The sequence below is a fragment of the Neoarius graeffei genome, chromosome 15 (genome assembly GCF_027579695.1).
Source record: "Neoarius graeffei isolate fNeoGra1 chromosome 15, fNeoGra1.pri, whole genome shotgun sequence".
Lineage (NCBI taxonomy): Eukaryota > Metazoa > Chordata > Actinopteri > Siluriformes > Ariidae > Neoarius > Neoarius graeffei.
Window position 1 is genome coordinate 57,146,353 of NC_083583.1, and position 22,114 is coordinate 57,168,466.

At 43.0% G+C, this 22,114-nt stretch overlaps 1 protein-coding gene across 1 annotated transcript; it reads right to left on the reverse strand.

Annotated features, from left to right (window-relative positions):
* Positions 1-8,373: 8,373 nt before the first annotated feature.
* On the reverse strand, positions 8,374-16,641 carry atp5f1b (ATP synthase F1 subunit beta). The gene is made up of 10 exons (XM_060941687.1): positions 16,503-16,641; positions 13,977-14,159; positions 10,812-10,986; positions 10,584-10,705; positions 10,148-10,332; positions 9,900-10,058; positions 9,702-9,824; positions 9,405-9,617; positions 8,728-8,929; positions 8,374-8,627 (listed from the first exon to the last, which is right to left on the reverse strand). Exons 1-10 carry the CDS (start codon positions 16,606-16,608, stop codon positions 8,530-8,532), a joined length of 1,566 nt encoding a protein of 521 aa, XP_060797670.1. The 5' UTR covers positions 16,609-16,641; the 3' UTR covers positions 8,374-8,529.
* Between the last annotated feature and the right edge of the window lie 5,473 nt (positions 16,642-22,114).

The window sequence follows — 22,114 nt, forward strand, 5'->3', positions numbered from 1 at the left end:
CTCTATCTCGTAGTTGCACTCACTAGGCTGGCTTTTAGCTTGCAAGAGAGCTGAGTCCGCCATGTTTGCCCATGCCAACTTGTTTTGGTTAAAAGTAGGTCAAACATGCCCCACGGTGGTCACATGATATTGCTGCTTGCTTACTTTGGCAATCTCCGGAATTGTAAAATGTGGGACTTTTTTTTATCTCGTCAAAACATTCACACATAGGATACATGGTGTGTGCAGCATCGCAACATCTCAAAACTCCAACAGCTACTGACAGAGCATTTTGCCTGGAATTCAACTTTGCAGTCAGCACCTTTAAGTTTTCAGTTGCTCACTAGCTCATCATATGTTATTATAGTACGTTTTTAGCCTAGTCTGCTTTCTAGGCAACCAAACCATGGCTAAAGAGACCCAAGCTAATGAAATTATTTGTCCACCCCTGGCTAGAATGCTTGAATACGAGTCTATGGGAATCGCAGTTCTTCTATATACAGTAAAATTATATACTCAAAAAATTAAAATATCATGGAAAACTTCATTTTTTCATAATCTAATTCAAAAAGCTAAACTTTTCTATATTTATTCCACAAGAAGTGAAATATTTCAAGCCTTTGTTTGTTTTAATTTTGATGATTATGGCTTATAGCTCATGAAAATCAGAAATCCAGTATCTCAAATTATTAGAATATTTCCTAAGATCAATCAAAAAAGGATTTATAATACAGAAATGTCCAACTTCTGAAAAGTATGTTCATTTATACACTCAGTGCTTGGTTGGGGTTCCTTTACCATGAATTACTGCGGCGTGGCATAGAGGCGATCAGCCTGTGGCACTGCTGAGGTGTTATTGAAGCCCAGATTGCTTTGATAGCAGCCTTCAGCTTGTCTGTATTTTTGGGTCAGGTGTTTCTCATCTTCCTCTTGACAATACCCCATAGATTCTCTCTATTCTCTCATCTCTTTATGGTCAGGTGAGTTGGCTGGTCAATCAAGCACAGTAATATCATGGTCAGCAAACCATTTGATAGTAGTTTTGGCACTGTGGGCAGATCCTAAGTCCTGCTGGAAAAGGAAATCAGCATCTCCATAAACCTTGTCAGCAAATGGAAACATGAAGTGCTTTAAAATCTCCTGGTAGATGGCTGCATTGACTTTGGACTTGATGAAACACAGTGGACCAACACCAGCAGATAACATGGGACCCCAAATAATTACAGACTATGGAAACTTCACACTGTACTTCAAACACTTTGGATTCTGTACCTCTCCACTCTTCCTCCAGACTCTAAGACCTTGATTTCCAAATAAAATGCAAAATTTACTTTCATCTAAAAAGATCTTTGGACCACTGAGCAACAGTCCAGTTCTTTCTCTCCTTAGCCCAGGTAAAATGCTTCTGATATTGTCTCTGGTTCAGGAGTGGCTTGATATTAGGAATGCGACAGTTATAGCCCCTTTTCCTGAAGACGTCTGTGTGTGGTGGCTCTTGATGCATGAACACTAGCCTCAGTCCACTCCTTGTGAAGCTCTCATGTTCTTGAATCAACTTTTCTTGACAATCCTCTCAAGGCTGCAGTCATCCCTGTTGCTTGTGCACCTTTTCCAGTCAGCCTTCCAGCAATGACTTTCTGTCCCTTACCCTCCTTGTGGAGGATGTCAATGATCGTCTTCTGGACAACTGTCAAGTCAGCAGTCTTCCCCATGATTGTGATTTCATGAACTGAACTAGACCGAGATGCACAGTATTTATACTGTTTGAATAATAATTTACTCAAAGTTGAAACAAAATATTCTCATAATTTGAGATACTGGATTTCTGATTTTCATGAGCTATTAGCCATAATCATCAAAATTAAAACAAAAAAGGCTTGAAATATTTCACTTTGTAATGAATATAGAATACATGAAAGTTTACCTTTTTGAATTAAATTACAAAAAAGAACTTTTTCACGATATTCTAATGTTTTGAGATGCACTAGTATAGCTCCATAATTTCACTGAACATAAGCCAATATCACAAATTAACAACTTCTTAAATAAAACTGTAAGATTGCTATTGTTGTGATTGACAGACATCAGTGTGTTTGATATCCTCACTGATGATTTATTCCACTTTTGGTTCTGAAAATGTGTTGTACAAATAAGATGAAAAATAATTTGTGTCATTTGCAATCATATCATTAATAAACATAAGGACCTAGACCTGGCAGGCCTGCCCACACAACTATGTTTCACAGAGGAAATTGAGCGATGGGATTTTGATCCAGATTTCATCTGCTTTCTGAGGAGCTCAGAAAAAGCGTTGTTGATGCTTATCAGGCTGGAAAAGGTTACAAAACCATCTCTAAATAGTTTGGACTCCACCAATCCACAGTCAGACAGATTGTGTACAAATGGAGGAAATTCAAGACCATTGTTACCCTCCCCAGGAGTGGTCGACCAACAAAGATCACTCCAAGAGCAAGACGTGTAATAGTCGGTGAGGTCACAAAGGACCCCAGGGTAACTTCTAAGCAACTGAAGGCCTCTCTCACATTGGCTAATGTTAATGTTCATGAGTCCACCATCAGGAGAACACTGAACAACAATGGTGTGCATGGCAGGGTTGCAAGGAGAAAGCCACTACTCTCCAAAAAGAACATTGCTGCTCATCTGCAGTTTGCTAAAGATCATGTGGACAAGCCAGAAGGCTATTGGAAAAATGTTTTGTGGACAGAAGAGACCAAAATAGAACTTTTTGGTTTAAATGGGAAGTGTTGTATTTGGAGAAAGGAGAACACTGCATTCCAGCATAAGAACCTTATCCCATCTGTGAAACATGGTGGTGGTAGTATCATGGTTTGGGCCTGTTTTGCTGCATCTTGGCCAGGACGGCTTACTATCATTGATGGAACAATGAATTCTGAATTATACCAGTGAATTCTAAAGGAAAATGTCAGGACATCTGTCCATGAACTGGATCTCAAGAGAAGGTGAGTCATGCAGCAAGACAACGACCCTAAGCACACAAGTCCTTCTACCAAAGAATAGTGAAAGAAGAATAAAGTTAATGTTTTGGAATGGCCAAGTCAAAGTCCTGACCTTAATCCAATGGAAATGTTGTGGAAGGACCTGAAGCGAGCAGTTCATGTGAGGAAACCCACCAACATCCCAGAGTTGGGGGCGGCACGGTGGTGTAGTGGTTAGCGCTGTCGCCTCACAGCAAGAAGGTCCTGGGTTCGAGCCCCGGGGCCGGCGAGGGCCTTTCTGTGTGGAGTTTGCATGTTCTCCCCGTGTCCCCGTGGGTTTCCTCCGGGTGCTCCGGTTTCCCCCACAGTCCAAAGACATGCAGGTTAGGTTAACTGGTGACTCTAAATTGACCGTAGGTGTGAATGTGAGTGTGAATGGTTGTCTGTGTCTATGTGTCAGCCCTGTGATGACCTGGCGACTTGTCCAGGGTGTACCCCGCCTTTCGCCCGTAGTCAGCTGGGATAGGCTCCAGCTTGCCTGCGACCCTGTAGAACAGGATAAGCGGCTACATATAATGGATGGATGGATGGATGGATGGATGTCGAGAGTTTACAAAGAATGTTTCTGAAGGAGAATGGAGGGCCTGCAGGCTGCAGATTGGTTTGAGATGACAGGAAGTCTATAGAACTCAAGTAAGCATTCTTTACATCCATGGTGAGCAGAAAAGCACCTCAGAATGCGCAACCTGGAGGGCGATGGGCTACAATAGCAGAAGACCATATCACGTTCCACTCCTGTCAGCCAAGAACAGACTCACACAAACTGAATAGTTGAAGACTGGGGAGAGAGAGAGGGAAAAAAACACACCAGGTTTATGTCTCTCTGTGCCCATGACGGCCTCAGATTCCTGTTCTCGACTGACAACAATGGGACCCGATGTGACCATCTGCTGTTGTAATCTGTCCACCTCAACTAATAATCTTTTGTGGATGCTGATGTGCTTCTCAGCTCTTGTAAAGTGCTTTTGAGTTACTATAGCCTTCCTGCCAGGTTGAATCAATCTGGCCATTTTCCTCTGACCTCTCTTATAAGCAAGGCGTTTCCACCCACAGAACTAATCGTGCATTCATTTTTTCCCCCATAAGATTCTGCATAGACTGGTGCCTGTGCGTGTGGAAAATCCCAGAAAATCAGCAGTTCATGAAATACTCAGACTAGCCCATCCGGCAGCAACAGCTATGCCGTGGTTGAAGTCAGAGAGATTAGATTTTTTTCTTCATTCCGATGTTTGATGTGAACATTAACTGAAGCTGTTGACTTGTACCTGCATTTTCTGCATTGTGCTGCTGCCCCATGATTGATCAGATTATCTGCATAAATCATCAGGTGCATGTGTGTCTATTAAAGTGAGCTATGACAAGTCTAGACGCAGATGAAATCAATAATAGCAGCACATTTTATGACCACTTAAAAGCTTTTGAATCTGGAAAACTATCATACTCATTTACAGATTCTTGAATCTATCTGAAAAATACAGTCAGAAAGCCACTGTAGTGTACATCAGTAACGAATGGTAGATGCATTCAGTATTCAGATGTGGAAAAATAAGTGTTTAGTTCTTGGACAAACGTGCAGATTCTGTCTCTCTCGAACTGGAGAAATGAAACTCCGTTCCTGCAAAAGCGATTTCCTCAGTTGGTCCACAATCTGCCATATGGCAGGTATAATCAGACGCTCGCTGGCTGTGGAAATTGTGCATGCAGATGTGCATTTAAGGTTCCAAATCAGTCATTGCTTAACTTTATTTTCTATTGTAAATACATTCACACATTACACATTATCTCTAGCCGCTTTATCCTGTTCTACAGGGTCGCAGGCAAGCTGGAGCCTATCCCAGCTGACTACGGGCGAAAGGCGGGGTACACCCTGGACAAGTCGCCAGGTCATCACAGGGCTGACACATAGACACAGACAACCATTCACACTCACATTCACACCTACGGTCAATTTAGAGTCACCAGTTAACCTAACCTGCATGTCTTTGGACTGTGGGGGAAACTGGAGCACCCGGAGGAAACCCACGCGGACACGGGGAGAACATGCAAACTCCGCACAGAAAGGCCCTCGCCGGCCACGGGGCTCGAACCCAGGACCTTCTTGCTGTGAGGCGACAGCGCTAACCACTACACCACCGTGCCGCCTATTGTAAATACTATCATTAAAAACCTTATCTCTGCTTTCCAAAGCATTTCTTGTTAAGATCTGTTCAGTAGTTTGGGAATAACAGCAGGTTGAAGTTGGTACAACAGAGTAAAAACTCTGCTCACATGGCATCAGGAAACTCCCAGTGATTTTTGAGTCAGGAGAAAACTGTCAGGGTGTCTCTCTGTTTCTGACTGGATTACTCGTGAATATCAGATAAATTTTATAGGGATGTTCTTTCACTCACGGTTTCTGATGAAGGATTCAGCAAAATTTTCCTCAGCTAGTTTTGGTGTCATGATTCACAGGAGAATTTGAAATGAGTTTTCATAGCTTTACTAAACCCCCCCCATCAAACTGATACATGTAAATAACTATTTTAGAACATAGCTAGTTCTCATCTCATCTCATTATCTGTAGCCGCTTTATCCTGTTCTACAGGGTCGCAGGCAAGCTGGAGCCTATCCCAGCTGACTACGGGCGAAAGGCGGGGTACACCCTGGACAAGTCGCCAGGTCATCACAGGACTGACACATAGACACAGACAACCATTCACACTCACATTCACACCTACGGTCAATTTAGAGTCACCAGTTAACCTAACCTGCATGTCTCTGGACTGTGGGGGAAACCGGAGCACCCGGAGGAAACCCACGCAGACACGGGGAGAACATGCAAACTCCGCACAGAAAGGCCCTCGCCGGCCACGGGGTTCGAACCCAGACCTTCTTGCTGTGAGGCGACAGCGCTAACCACTACACCACCGTGCCGCCATATAGCTAGTTGAATATTAAAAAAAAAAAAAGTCAAACATGAGGACCAAGTTCAATTCAATTACTTGGAATTGTTTATTAGATATGGATCTGTTTTTTCAAAGGTTAGCCTTAAAAGCTGTGAGTTTTATATTAAAAGAACAAGTGATAAACACTAGTAGGTCCTACTTTTGAGAAATACAAAAGACCTGCTAAAAATAATCCTACTACTTTGGAGTGTACCAATTTTTACCCAATTAGCATAATACTAATTTTTCAAACTTTGTATTCAACCATCCATGTGCCTGACAATTTCTATGTAAATGTCTTGAAAAAAAAAAAAGGTTGGGGGTGGGTGGGGGCTCCTTTGTTAAATTAGGCCCATGTTATCCCATTACAACAGTTGTCTAAAAATTAAGCCATTTCTTCAATCTTTCATTTGTAATCTCAAAAATTGATGAGCATTTTAATTCTGTAAAAAAGTTCTGCATTCAATAAAGCAGTTTCAAGCAATTTGAACTGAATTTTCACACGATATGCCCACATCATATGAAGATCCAACCATCAACTTCCCCTGCCAAAAAAAAATAAAGTTAGGTTTTGCTCCACTGAACTTTCAAACGTGCATTGGTCTTTGTAATGAAGGGTTTATAAAAAATACATTAATAAAGACCCAAAGTGCCTCTCCACAGTAATGCCACCAAAAAAAAAAAAGTTACACCCCACCTATTCTGCAATTTAAAATAAGTCACCCAGTAGCTAGCCTTGTGTTCTAGTTTTTTTGGAAACCGCTTCTGCTGGCATCCTACCAGACTATTACCCTGTCCACACTAGGGATTTTGTACCGATACGAAACTACTTTCGTACCGCAACACCTGTCCACACTAGCAACTATACTGGTACTGTAGCGGTATAACTGTATCGGTACGAAACCCACAAATGTATGGGTTTCGTACCGGTACAGTAGCGCTTCGCTGTAGTGTGGACAGATGAAGCGGCTCTGTATCGATACAAATATAATGCGCAAAGTCACACCTCAATCGATGTCTTCGCTGAATAAAATAGTGAACAGAGATTCGCTTGTTTCTTTCTCAACTGCCTCGCGCGTTTTATACGATCCGACTGAATAAATGACCACCAGAAATACAGACTGTACATTGACAAAAAGCACACGTTGTTTCATCCGTACGGAAGCCGAGAGAGGCCCTTCATATAATCCTTTTTTTTATTCACCTTGTTATCCCGAGATGACATAATTCAGGATCTCGAGAAAACAAAACTTATTCCATGATCTCGAGAAAACAGCTGAGAAATGGTTCATTCAGGTGCGCCAAGAGACTTGTGCTATGCTGACTTTGGGGCTATTTCTCATTCTGTATAGACGCAACTTTGGTCATTAGAATGTCTGGAATAATCGATCACCTAATAAGGCAATATTTTGATCAGGGGTTGACACAGGGAGAGATTGCATTAAGTCTTTTAATAAGGGATCATTTCAAAATTAGTCCGCGGCACCTCCGCAGAAGACTGGCCCGGCTTCGTCTCTACCGCCGGAGATACAGGGATCCAGCTGAGATCATGAAATAATTTTGTTTTCTCGAGATCTCGAAATAACGGATGCCATATATTCTCGGAAGGAAGTTACTCGGTAACCACAAACATTTCGTGCACGCGCATTTCAACTACCGTGAAAGAAAACCGCAAACATTTCTCGCTAGTGTGGACAGATGCACTAAACTGTACCGCTATACTTTGTATTGATACAGTTATACCACTTTCGTACCGGTACAAGTGTGAACACAGCATATTTGTTATATAAACTAAGGAGGTGCTGCTATAGACAGCAGGAAAACAACAAGATCAATACACTTACCACAGATTCTTAACACAAGAGTGCTACACTGGACATACATAAGTATTTACCCCCCCAAACATCTCCCTATTTTGTAGTGTTACAACCTTGAGCTAAAATGGAGTTACCATTCGATTTTCAATAGATTAAGAATTGATCAGGTGACAAAAGGTTAAACCAGATGCTTGTGCAACTGACCCCGCCCAATCTTAATAGCTCTCCAAAACCTGACTGAAATCTGCATTAGTGTCATGGACTTGTTTTGCTTCCTCTGTGTAGAGATTAAAGTCTACATGATGTTTATTCAGGTATGGTCTCTGGGGCCTTCCAGCAACAGGCACGTTTATATCTCACAGGTGGACTCCAACTAATGTGACCTCTGATGACAACTGTTTGCACAACTAATTTAGGAGTTTCCCCAGCAATAGTGGTGAATACTTGTGCAAATTACCCCCCCATACCCATACATTTAAGGGATTGAATACTGAAGCTTACAATACGAAATTGCACTTTTAAAGTGTTAATTTCTCAATAGTAATTGTCTTCAGAAGAAAAAAAGCAACCATTACATTCAATACCAAGCTTTTAGTTAAATCAAAACCCATTTCCAGGTATGGAAGAAACCCAACATCTCATGGTAAGATTTATTTCCATTTTTGAGACTGGAAACATTAAATACAATTTCAGAAATGACCAACAATACAGGTACAGTTGTTGAATGTGACTTTACAAACCAAGTGCTCCCCCCATTCCATTGCAATGTTAAAATTCTGCCCAAATACGCCTTTACGAATGCTCCTCAGCCAGTTTCTCTGCCTTCTGGACAGCCTCCTCAATGGGACCCACCATGTAGAATGCCTGCTCAGGCAATGAATCATGCTCTCCTGTTAAAGATAAACGGTATTTCAGCAAGATTGCACTCAAGGCTCATGTTACCTGTCGAAACAAAGTGGAACTGAAAAAAAAAAGTGTAAAGACACAAACCTGCAAGAATGCTCTTGAATCCTTTGATGGTATCCTTAAGGGGCACCAGCTTGCCCAAGTGTCCAGTGAAGACCTCCGCCACCTGGAAGGGCTGGGACAGGAATCTCTGGATCTTACGGGCACGAGCTACAGTCAGCTTATCCTCCTCGGACAACTCGTCCATACCCAGGATAGCAATAATATCCTGCAGAGACTTGTAATCCTGCAAAGCAATGCATAAATCCTGAATACCAAATGTGACCATTACATTATTAGCTTTCATCAAAGAGATCACTGAAAAACTTAACCACCAACTAGATAGAACGACACCAATGGCGTCGATGGCGATGCCTCCGCCCGGTAGACTACACGCCTCAAGTTGTGATTTGGGGATGGACATTTGACCTCACAGTAATCTTGACCTGGTGAAATTACTTGTATCAGCCTTGGAGATAGTGTTCACAAGGTTTTCGGACAGACATTTGACCTCAGTGACCTTGACCTTAGACCTTCTGATCTCAATCTAATCAGTTCATGTTTGTCCCAAACTGCACAAATGGTGAAAGTTTGGTGAAATTCCTTTCATTAGCCTTTGACATATCGCGGACACACGGACAACCTGAAAACACAATGCCTCCTGCACCTTAAGGTGGCGGAGGCATAAAAAGCTGCCTTAAATTGAACTACAGGCCACATACCTGAAGGATCTTCTGCACACCACGTGCCACGTCGTAGTGCTCAACTCCCACAATGTTGGGGTCCATGATACGGGAGGTGGAATCCAGAGGGTCCACAGCAGGGTAGATACCCAACTCTGCAATAGCACGAGACAACACGGTGGTGGCATCCAAGTGGGCAAAGGTGGTGGCAGGGGCAGGGTCAGTCAAGTCATCAGCAGGCACATAGATGGCCTGAAGAGCAAGAATTAAAGCTCAAATCCAATCAAATGCATCTGAAACAAATGACAAACTGCTTTTATATAGAGACACACAAACCTGTACAGATGTGATTGAACCCTTCTTTGTGGTGGTGATTCTCTCTTGCATGGTACCCATGTCAGTAGCCAGGGTTGGCTGATAACCCACAGCAGAGGGGATACGACCCAGCAAGGCAGACACCTGAAAGACAACAAGACCTCAATTTGGCTGCCAACACTGCACATGATGAACAGTCAGACATCCATCAGTAATGACCTCTGATCCAGCCTGGGTGAAGCGGAAGATGTTGTCGATGAAAAGCAGCACGTCCTGTCCCTCCTGATCACGGAAATATTCAGCAACAGTAAGACCAGTCAGAGCCACACGGGCACGGGCACCTGGGGGCTCGTTCATCTGTCCGTACACCAGAGCGACCTGGTGGCAGAAAATGTTGACATCCATCCATTTCTACTCCAAAGCAGCATCATCACCAAAAAACTCAAACGGAAATAATCCCAAATTACCTTGGAGGTGGTATCCTTCAGGTTGATGACACCAGACTCGATCATCTCATGGTACAGATCATTTCCTTCACGAGTCCTCTCCCCGACACCAGCGAACACGGAATAACCACCATGGGCTTTAGCCACATTGTTGATCAGCTCCATAATTAACACAGTCTTTCCTACACCAGCACCACCAAACAGACCTACACAGGTGTTGGAGAGGAGGGGGAGCACTTGTATACTCAGATTGTCGAATTAACATTCTGAACCAGTTGAATCTACACCATCTCAAATTTGAAACCAAAAACCAGAATAAACTGAGCTGTGCATTACATCTCCTGACACACCACTTCCCAAGCTAACTAGTTGCTGACATGACTTGTGAATGCATGGTGGGTGCTGGAAGAGACATCAACATGTGAACAACAAGTTCTGAAGGTGTCTTAAGTCATACCGATCTTTCCACCCTTGGCATAGGGAGCCAGAAGGTCGACCACCTTGATTCCTGTGACCAGAATCTCCTGTTCCACACTCATGTCTGTAAACTCTGGGGCTTCAGCATGGATGGGAGAAGTCCTAAAGAAAGAAAAGGAGGGGGAGGAAAAAACCCCACACATTTTAATGAGTCACAATAATACTGTGACAATACTTCATGAAATGCTATAAACATGTTTCATCTTACATTTTTGTGGTGATTGGTCCTCGCTCATCAATGGGCTCGCCAATGACATTCATGATCCTACCCAGCGTCTCAGGTCCCACAGGGATTCTGATAGGGGCACCAGTATCCAAGACACCATGGCCACGCACCAAACCCTCAGTACCATCCATAGCAATGGTGCGTACAGTGTTCTCCCCTATTGGGGGGGGGAGGGAGAGAGAGGGGGTTGAAAAAAAATAATAAACCTGACCAAATCCCCAACTTCATAACTGTGGGGGACATTTACAAAAACACCTTCTCACATCTTAAAACTAACCCCACCATCCCAAGGCACAGAAAAATCTCCCTCCTCCATTTACGACAATGACCAATTTGCTTCCCCCAACTATACAAAGTGTACTGAAATCGTAATGCCATCAAGGTATGCATAACCTATTCCATTTGCAAAGCTTAAGCATTTCCACCTTACTCCAACTTTTCTGCCTTGTTAATGAATCCTATTGGACAGTGAACTACTTAGGCTGCAGAGCATTATGATATACCCAATGTAAACAGGGTTCCGGATTTTACCCAGCTGGTGGTACGACTTACTCAACCTCTAGACTCTCCAGTGGGTTCAGACCATCTTACAACAACATACCCATCTTAAGGCCTCTGCATGCTCTTGCGACAAGGCTTTCGCAGATAGCTTTTCGCAGATAGTTGTAATTTACCGTTGAGCGGGGAGTAATAGGCATGCACGATGTTATTCACTGCCACAACGCAAGGGGGCGCGAAGTCGCGAAATCGCTAGGAGTAGTTGGTGGGTGTGGTTAGTGGAGTGTTTATCCTCCGGTTACTTATAATGACTAGAACTGGAGTCGCATAGACGTACGTACTCCCTCACTTCCTCGATCAACCGCTCTTCATGCTGCTCTATCTTCGCTCGTGTTTTTAAAAATGGCGGCCATGAAAACAAACCAAGCCGGGAAAGTAGGGAAGCGGAAGTGCGTGTACAGCGGATGTAGAGTGGACCAATCAGAGCCCTCTCATCTGCAAGGCTTCTGCGGTGGTCACAATTTTTGGGAGGTGCGCGCAGAGCATCTGCGAAGGGGGGGGCTACGCAGACACTGTCTGCGACGCTATCTGCGAGGACTGGGTTGTCAGCATAATTTGGCCTTTACTTGAGTCACTGCATGTACAGAACGAAACCAAATGCTGGCTTTTTTTTTTTTTTAAGTCCTTGGTGAAAACAGCATCACATGCTCAAAATAATCTCAAAAAAAGTCTGCACAATAAGATGCAAGCAATACATTTTGGGTTCTACAGGTGCAAATTATTTGCTTTAACAAAGCATCATTAATCTGGTCAAGCAGCCTGTAATAATAGGAATTTTTATCTGTATGGACCATTCATCACATCTCAGGCGCTGATCAACTTTACCCTCTCACTTCTGTAGGGTCTGAAAGGGATTTGGGCAATTGCTCTTTTTTTTGGACGACAACTGAAATGTATTACAACAGATAATTGTTAAATTTCAATTCAAATACACAGTTAAACTGTACAAGATTAAAGAGAAAGCGGTATGACTTGTCAATGGTCAAAGAGGACATTGTTTATTCAAAGGTCTCTCCAGGACTAAGACAGCTTTGCATTGAGGGTGTTGATTTCTGAGATTATAAATGTTCCAATAAGGTTGTCAGATACATGCTGATGCAGGAATGTTATTCCAATCCAATAGACGATTTCATATTCTCAAAGAATTTGAAGAGGCAAAGAAAATAAGAAAAAAAAATTAGGTAATTTCCTCTTCCCCTGAAAGTTAAATTTTAAAATCTTAAACAAAATCCATCCAACAAATTCCTAAGATTTAATTTTTATGTAAACAATTGTGTATTTTGTGAGAAAGAAATTGAGGGTCTGGAACATTTTTTTTTTAATTGCGACCTAGTACAACCTTTTTGGAACGATATGCAAAGCTTGCTGCATTCCAAAAACACCGATTTGTCACCTCTGACGGTCAACATGGTCAAATTTGGGGTGTTTATTGATAGAAATCTAGATTTTTGTTGTTAGTTTTATTTGGAAAGTTCTTTATACATAAATCCAGGTATTTTAAAAGCAAAAACACTGATTAGATGGAGGAATGAGCTTCAGGTCTCAAGTCGGTTTAAAAAAAAGCCTCAAGTTGTTACTTGATACATGCATGTTATTTACCAGCTGGGAGGTCCACATCATGAAATACCGTGACCAAGGTCTTGAAAGCAGTATTCAAGGCCGAGATCACGGTATTTCACCATACAGACCAACCTTAAGCAGGTAAATAAAGGTTTTTTTTTTCCCCCCCCCTTTACCAAATTCTAACAGAAAACAAGAGCGCCCAAAAGGGAAAGCAGAGCCGAGCCGTCATTTTGAATCCTCATTCAAAGCTGTAATGTAAATGGCTTCTTCCTCAGCATACAAGTGCACTTCCATGGCAAGGGAAAAAAAAACCACGTTTTGCCACCCATGTAGTCCCCCATTTATACAAATAGCAGTCATTCAGGATTCAGCCAGGTTTTTGCTCAGCAGTAGCAAGTTAGGTTTTTAGCTTTCTCCTGAAGTGTTTTATTTCTTCTTCCTCAGGGTAGTAAAACTCACTTTCGCTGTGAACAGTGTCATCACTATCCATGCTGTAAAATTAACACTACTCTCCTCAGAAATACGAAAATAAATGTTGACAAAAATGCTACCATGTTGTTGTGAACGAGCGAGTCAAAGGTCCATATCATAGGATACGGACCCACTCACCAGCCAATCAGGGTGCAGGATTCGGACTACGAAAAAAATAAGTTAACACGAGAAAGCCCTTTATATTACTTTTTGCTCAACCAAAAGAAGGAATTGTACGTGACCGAAGTGCATCGTTTGTACTACATGTTCTAAATAAAGTTTTGAAAGAAGGGGGGAGGGGAGAAAAATTCTTTGTAGGGTCAATTTGAATACCAATACGTGATGGGGTCAAGTACACTGTTCAAGGACCCAAGAGCAGCAGCTTAGCAGTGCTGGGGATCAAACCTACAACCCACTGAGCTGCCACTGTCATGGCATTGATCCTGCCTAGTTTTTAATAATTTTTCTCCAGACACTTTACAAGTTATCAAAACCTCCAACTCTGTGCACCCGAACCTCTGAACAAGGAGTTTAAGTACTGTTTGGAGCATTTACCCAGGTGCTGTGCCACCTCCAAGACGAGTCTAGTATCCCGACCGGTCACCTCCAGGGCGTTAAGGATCGGCGGCAGACCCTCGTCGAACTGCACGTCCACAACGGCGCCGATGACCGCCACGATCCGACCGCTGGCGGCGGCGGAAGGAGCAGCAGCAGCAGCTTTAGCCACATAATCCCTGCCTGGAATATACAGAGGAGAAAACGGTCAGTCGATCATGGGGGACACGACCTCTGATCTGGATTCATTTTAATATTCCTCGAGATGCACCAGTGTCACGGTCTGATCATGCGCTGGCATAAATTTACCATGCGCAGACCTTTTTTTCTCCCGGGAAGTCTACATTTACCATTTCTTGCTGCGATTTTGTACCGAGCATTTCAACACATTTATAGACTAATAGAACACGAGTTGTGACTACATTTGTGAGATTTGATTATCAGTAGACAAGCTGTCGAATATGGATGAGGAAGCAATCATTTCCCAGTCACAAAATGAAGATCAGCAAAACACAGTCCAAAGAGGCACGAGACCAGTGATTCGCCATTTTCAAAAGAAAGATGACCTAACTTACCTTCTTCCTACAAACTGGGTTAGTGCATAAACTGGAACTAAAACACGCCATTCATTCAAGATAAAGTGAAAATAAATTTGTGGATCAAGTATGAACGTAAATCCCATCTCATATTGGGCTTATAAATTCTGACTAGATCCAATGACAGGCATCTAATTATACCAGGTTGGTAAATTTGACAGAATAACTATTATAATCATGATGAGTCTCACTCAAACAAATCAATATTCATCAAGATAGTGAAAATCATTTATTTGTGGATCAAGTATGATCATAAATCTATCATATTGGGCTGGTAAATTCTGACTAGGCCCAATGACAGCAGTCTAATTATACCAAGCTGGTAAATTTGAGAGAATAAATTATAATGGCGTGGCACGGTGGTGTAGTGGTTAGCACTGTCGCCTCACAGCAAGAAGGTCCAGGTTCGAGCCCCGTGGCCGGCGAGGGCCTTTCTGTGTGGAGTTTGCATGTTCTCCCTGTGGGTTTCCTCCGGTTTCCCCCACAGTCCAAAGACATGCAGGTTAGGTTAACTGGTGCCTCTAAATTGAGCGTAGGTGTGAATGTGAGTGTGAATGGTTGTCTGTGTCTATGTGTCAGCCCTGTGATGACCTGGCGACTTGTCCAGGGTGTACCCCGCCTTTCACCCGTAGTCAGCTGGGACAGGCTCCAGCTTGCCTGCGACCCTGTAGAACAGGATAAAGCGGCTACAGATGATGAGATGAGATGTATTAGCTCTTAATTGGCTAGATCATCATATTTGTATTTATTAAAAACATTGTGGAGTAACAAACCACTGAAATTAAACTTAAGGTAGATATAGTAGATGTGCATTTGCACTGTCATCCATATCCTAACAAGTTAAGTTGTGAGCAGCTGGTCTACCGGACAGACTCGTGTTTCCAAGTCCCAGCCAGGGCCAGGGGGATAGAGCGCAACGCCTCGCGGTGCGGAGTTCGCACTGCATGCCAAAAAACATCGAGCCATAGACTCTTTATTGTAGATTACTAGTGTGCAGCACAGATCTGCAGTTTCCATACAAAACGTTATTCTAGAACGCTGCTCTTCCAGTCTGGCAAGTCGATATTATATAATTCCGCTCATCGTCTCTAAAAGGAGGACAAATGTGCGTCCGGCTTGATGCTGCGCCGGACAAAACATTGAAAAGACGGACGGTCCGGCCTAAAGCAGGACGTCCGGCCACCCTAAACATAAACCTCATTCGGCTGGTAAATTCAGACCAGGCCCAATTATACCAAGTTGGTAAATTTATACTGTGGTAAATTCAGGCCGTGGCTGCTAAAGTTTAAATTTAGCTGGTAAACTCAGACTGGTGGCAAATTCAGACCGTGACACCGGTTAAGAGCTTTTATTTTCTTAAACCTTACGAAGCGACTGCAATTCTGCATTTCCGGTTGCTCGAGGGCAAAACATTAGCTACAGAAGCTAGCTAGCTTCTGGTGGTGCCGGTTAGCGCGCACACACACGTACACTAACTAGGAACAGCTAAGGCTGAGTTATACTATATTTACGTCAAATAAATACACAGATAAGTCTTTACCTAATAATAAAACAAATAAACAGCCTTATTTAGTCCACGGCGCTAGCTTGCTACATTAGCATCCTGTAAGCTAACAGGCTAAGCTCATTTAGCCTTCATGTCACTTCCACCATGACACACAAAGGTCATTACGGTTTTAAGGCAGTTACCGTTCCTGCTACTTTCCAGTTTGTTTCACGACAACAATACGCGTCATCCTCGCCCAATAAACCTGTACACACTTTATATTAAACAAATCTAATCTAAACCGTCAGCGGCAGGAGCTCGCGGCCTGCCCGGCCGCATGCTGCAGACTGTCCGGCCTCGTTATGGCGGCGCCATTGATTTCAGAAGGCTGTGGAAAAAGCAGCAGAAAATTCGCAAAAGACGTCAAATTAGCGCATAGCTTACGAGAAAACAACGCCGCTGGAGTTCCACTAAGCGCCTTCAAGGGAGTGACCCCGGGCTTCAGAGCCTGCAGAGCCCCCGTGCAGCAGCGTCCCACAGCACCCAACATCCTCAAAATGGCTGAAGGTGGAACGAGACGGCGGCTCTGCACGCTTTATATACAACTGAGGCATGTCCGGACTGCGCATGCGCTAAGCATGGTGACGCCCTCAATACGCATGCGTCCTTTCCTGAAGGACAGCTTTGGCAGACAGGAGTCAGTGGGAAATTTGTGACATCTCTTTATTATAAAAACAGGGGGACGGTAGGAGTCCATTTCTGTCCCCCAAGGTACAAACTACACTAATGTACCCCCAAGGGCTCATTATTGGACGTCAAGGTAACTATGTGTACCTTTTTAGTGTCAAAAAGGTACATACATGTTCCCAAACAGTATATAAATGGTACAAATAAGTACCTTAGAGGGTACTGGCCCAGTGAGTCAGTGGGAAATATGTATTTTTGACATCTCTTTTAATCCAAGCGATCTTGACTTCTTTGTGGCTTCCTCCACAATAAGTCTGCAAGATCACTATGAAACATTTAACAAGAGATACTCAAGCTCTAGAGATATAAGGCGTAATCACCGACTCTCATCATCTCATCTCTCATCTCATCATCTCTAGCCGCTTTATCCTGTTCTACAGGGTCGCAGGCAAGCTGGAGCCTATCCCAGCTGACTACGGGCGAAAGGCGGGGTACACCCTGGACAAGTTGCCAGGTCATCACAGGGCTGACACACAGACACAGACAACCATTCACACTCACATTCACACCTACGGTCAATTTAGAGTCACCAGTTAACCTAACCTGCATGTCTTTGGACTGTGGGGGAAACCGGAGCACCCGGAGAAAACCCACGCGGACACGGGGAGAACATGCAAACTCCGCACAGAAAGGCCCTCGCCGGCCACGGGGCTCGAACCCGGACCTTCTTGCTGTGAGGCAACAGCGCTAACCACTACACCACCGTGCCGCCCCATCACCGACTCTCATTCTGCATTTACAATATGGAAAGAAGTATATCTTAATACTCTGATTCCCTTTGAACAGAGATGCTATAAAGCATGGGAAGGTAGGGATGATAGCTCAGGGTCTGTGTAAAAAGTGTTAATGGCAATTGTCCATCAGCCTGATACACGTTCTCTCATGTTTTTGTGGATTTCCTCTAGGTTCTCCAGTTTCTCTCACCTCCCAAACGCATGCCTTTAGATGGACAGGCAATGCCAAATTGCCCTTACACCGTCAAAAACAGGGGGACAGTAGGAGTCCATTTCTATCCCCCAAAGTACAAACTACACTAATGTACCCCCAAGGGCTCATTATTGGACGTCAAGGTAACTATGTGTACCTTTTTAGTGTCAAAAAGGTACATACATGTTCCCAAACAGTATATAAATGGTACAAATAAGTACCTTAGAGGGTACTGGCCCAGTGAGTCAGTGGGAAATATGTATTTTTGACATCTCTTTTAATCCAAGCGATCTTGACTTTTTTGTGGCTTCCTCCACAATAAGTCTGCAAGATCACTATGAAACATTTAACAAGAGATACTCAAGCTCTAGAGATATAAGGCGTAATCACCGACTCTCATTCTGCATTTACAATATGGAAAGAAGTATATCTTAATACTCTGATTCCCTTTGAACAGAGATGCTATAAAGCATGGGAAGGTAGGGATGATAGCTCAGGGCCTGTGTAAAAAGTGTTAATGGCAATTGTCCATCAGCCTGATACACATTCTCTCATGTTTTTGTGGATTTCCTCTAGGTTCTCCAGTTTCTCTCACCTCCCAAACCCATGCCTTTAGATGGACAGGCAATGCCAAATTGCCCTTACACCGTCAAAAACGGGGACAGTAGGAGTCCATTTCTATCCCCCAAAGTACAAACTACACTAATGTACCCCCAAGGGCTTATTATTGGACGTCAAGGTAACTATGTGTACCTATTTAGGGTCAAAAAGGTACATACATGTTCCCAAACAGTATATAAATGATACAAATAAGTACCTTAGAGGGTACTGGCCCAGTGAGTCAGTGGGAAATATGCATTTTTGACATCTCTTTTAATCCAAGCAATCTTGAATTCTTTGTGGCTTCCTCCACAATAAGTCTGCAAGATCACTATGAAACATTTAACAAGAGATACTCAAGCTCTAGAGATATAAGGCGTAATCACCGACTCTCATTCTGCATTTACAATATGGACGTAATACTCTCCCTTTGAACAGAAATGCTATAAAGCATGGGAAGGTAGGGATGATAGCTCAGGGCCTGTGTAAAAAGTGTTAATGGCAATTGTCCATCAGCCTGATATACATTCTCTCATGTTTTTGTGGATTTCCTCTGGGTTCTCCAGTTTCTCTCACCTCCCAAACGCATGCCTTTAGATGGACAGGCAATGCCAAATTGCCCCTACACCGTCAAAAACAGGGGGACAGTAGGAGTCCAGTTCTGTCCCCCAAGGTACAAACTACACTAATGTACCCCCTAGGGCTCATTATTGGACTTCAAGGTAACTATGTGTACCTTTTTAGGGTCAAAAAGGTACATATATGGGGGGGGGCGCTCGACCCTGAAGAGAATGGCAGCATAGTTGGAAGCTCCTGTTAACTTCGCACATAAAACTACCCCAAATAGTTTTCACCCCGCTATCTTCCTTGCTCTGACTATGTCAAACCCCCAGCCAGTAAAAGAGTGTGAAATTTTCGGAAAAGCACGTAAAGCAGGTAAAAAATCTTCGAAGAAACCACCGGAGGAAACTCTCAGCAACCAAGACAACATGGCGATAGCAGAGGTGCTAACCGAGCTCAAGGCCCTTCGGTCTGAATTTGGATCTAAACTCGATGCAATAGATGGACGTTTGAACGAAATGGCCAACTCTATTTTATCGGTAGAGAACAATCTTTCAGATATCAGTCGAGATGTTACCGCCAACGAAAAACGTATTGACGAGGCCGAGACTCGTATATCTGGCACAGAAGACAAGCTAAATCGCCTGGAAGCATCACTAGCAGCTGCTACCGAAAGAATTGCACAACTTGAATCAAAGACGGAAGATTTGGAAAATCGTGGGAGACGTAAGAACATCAGGCTCTTTGGTCTTGGAGGGAGCGCAGAGGGCTCACGTCGGCTCTTGGACTTCGTGCAAGATATGCTACCTGTATGGCTTGGATTGGACTCAAGTCAGCCACTCGTACTGGAAAGAGCGCATCGCACTCTGGGCGAAGTACGGCCGAACCAGCACAGAGCTGTCATTATCCGCTTTCTTAAATTCCAAGACAAAGAGCTGGCGCTCCGTTCAGCAAAGAATCGCGAAATCACACACGACGGATCCAAGCTGTACTTCACCCAGGACGTGTCTGTTGAAACCATGAAGCAGAGACGCAAGTTTGATGAAGTGAAACAGCGATTCCTGGACATGGGAACTTTCCGCGGCTTCCATCCTCATCCGTGCAAGCTGAGAGTACTCCACGAAGGAAAGATCCGCCACCTTTCCTCACCACAGGAGGCTGAAGATTTCTACCGTAGCACCATGGCTGGGGGTTCCCAGGTTGGTGCAAACGACAACGAGGGGTGAGCTTTATTTTTCTTATGTGATCCCACTAAGCCAAGCAAGGACTGTAAACTACATGGGACTCTATATATATGGATAACGATAAAGTTAACCCAAATGTTATTATTTCAGATCATCTTGCTGTGTTGACCAAGGTTTTTATTTCTCTTCTCCCTTTTTTTTTTATTCTTCCTTGTATAACTCAATTTACTCTACCACTTGGTCTGAAATGTTCATTCTATGGCTTATGGGATCCCCTATATTTCTTTGGGGTGGGGAAAAAAAAAAAAAGTTCTGACATCTTTGCGTGTGTTGTTTACAGGCATTTAATGTAGGCTACACTTTGTTAGACAGTATCAGGGTTGTTTTTGTAATTGGATTGCCTTGTCAATTGGGGACTTGGCTTTTGGGCTGGGGAGGAGGGTTAGGGGATGCTGAGAGAGATTTTTACTTTGTCTGTATTTTGGTTTACTTACTCTGTTGTTTATATTTTATGTATGTTCTGTTTTTTCTTTCTTGTCTCATAAGTGCAATATGTGACGCAACACTACTCACTTAACACATGGTAAACTCACTTAATGTGATAACTTTCAATGTCAGAGGCCTAGGTCACCCAATTAAACGCAAGAGAGTTCTTACGTTCTTGAAAAGCCAAAAAGCAGATGTAGCTTATCTGCAAGAGACGCATATGTCAAAAGAAGAGCATAAAAAACTGAAGAGAGATTGGGTTGGACAGGTTTACTTTTCAAGCTATACAAGCAGTAAAAGGGGAACAGCTATACTTATCCATAAAAACTTGCCATTTATAATGACAGAAGAGCACCACGATCAGGAAGGCAGATATGTCCTGGTCTGTGGACTGCTATATGGCCGAGAAACTATCCTGCATAACATTTATGCACCAAATGATGACTGCCCTAAATTCATGTCAGATATGATTACTTTATTCTCTCAACACCATAAAGATCTAGGAATAATTGCTGGTGATTTTAACTGTAACATGGATGGCAATCTTGATAAATCATCACACTTAATATCCAATCCAAATGCATCCAAAGCCCTACAGCTGGCATGCAACGATGCAGGTCTGATTGATGTCTGGAGGGAATTTAACCCTACCACCAAAGATTATTCCTTTTACTCCACCAGACATAAAACATATTCGAGATTAGATTACTTTCTTCTACCTCAAGACCTTCTGTCATCCGTCATGTCCTGTACTATTGGCCCAATTCTTCTATCTGATCATTCTCCAGTATATCTTAAGCTCGCCCTAGGGCAACAGAGAGAACGGACTAAATACTGGAGATTTAACGCCTCACTTCTCTCAAACAATGAAGCTTGTTTAAAAATAAAGCAATGGATAGGTCAATATTGGCAGGAAAATTCATTCTCTCCTGTTACATCTGCTGTAATTTGGGACGCGGCTAAAGCAGTCATTAGGGGACATCTAATTTCATATACAAGCGCTATAAAAAAGGCTGCCAATGAACGTGCTTCTCAACTTCAAAAAGAACTTACTACCCTAGAACAATCCCACAAACAATCACCCACAGAGGAAAACTTGAGGAACCTCAAAGCTGTTAGAGCTAATCTCAATATCATCCAAACAGAGAAAGTTAAAAAACTTCTGTTCTTCACAAGACAACGTTATTATGAATATGGAAATAAGCCCAGCAGACTTTTAGCTTATCAGCTCAAAAAAGAACAAACTGACCGTACCATAAAACATATACGTCAGGCAAATGGCCAATTAAGATATGATTTGCAAAGTATACAGTCCTCATTCCTGAACTTTTATAAAGAATTATATACATCAGAAAACCCAGTAGAGTCAGACATTCAGTCTTTTCTAGAGAAACTATCACTACCTTCTTTGTCAGATGAAGATAACGCACACTTATGTCGCCCTGTTACATCAGAAGAGGTGTTGGATACCATTAAGTCTCTACCATTAGGAAAATCCCCAGGACTGGATGGATATCCTGCTGAATTTTACAAGAAATTTTGGCCTGATAT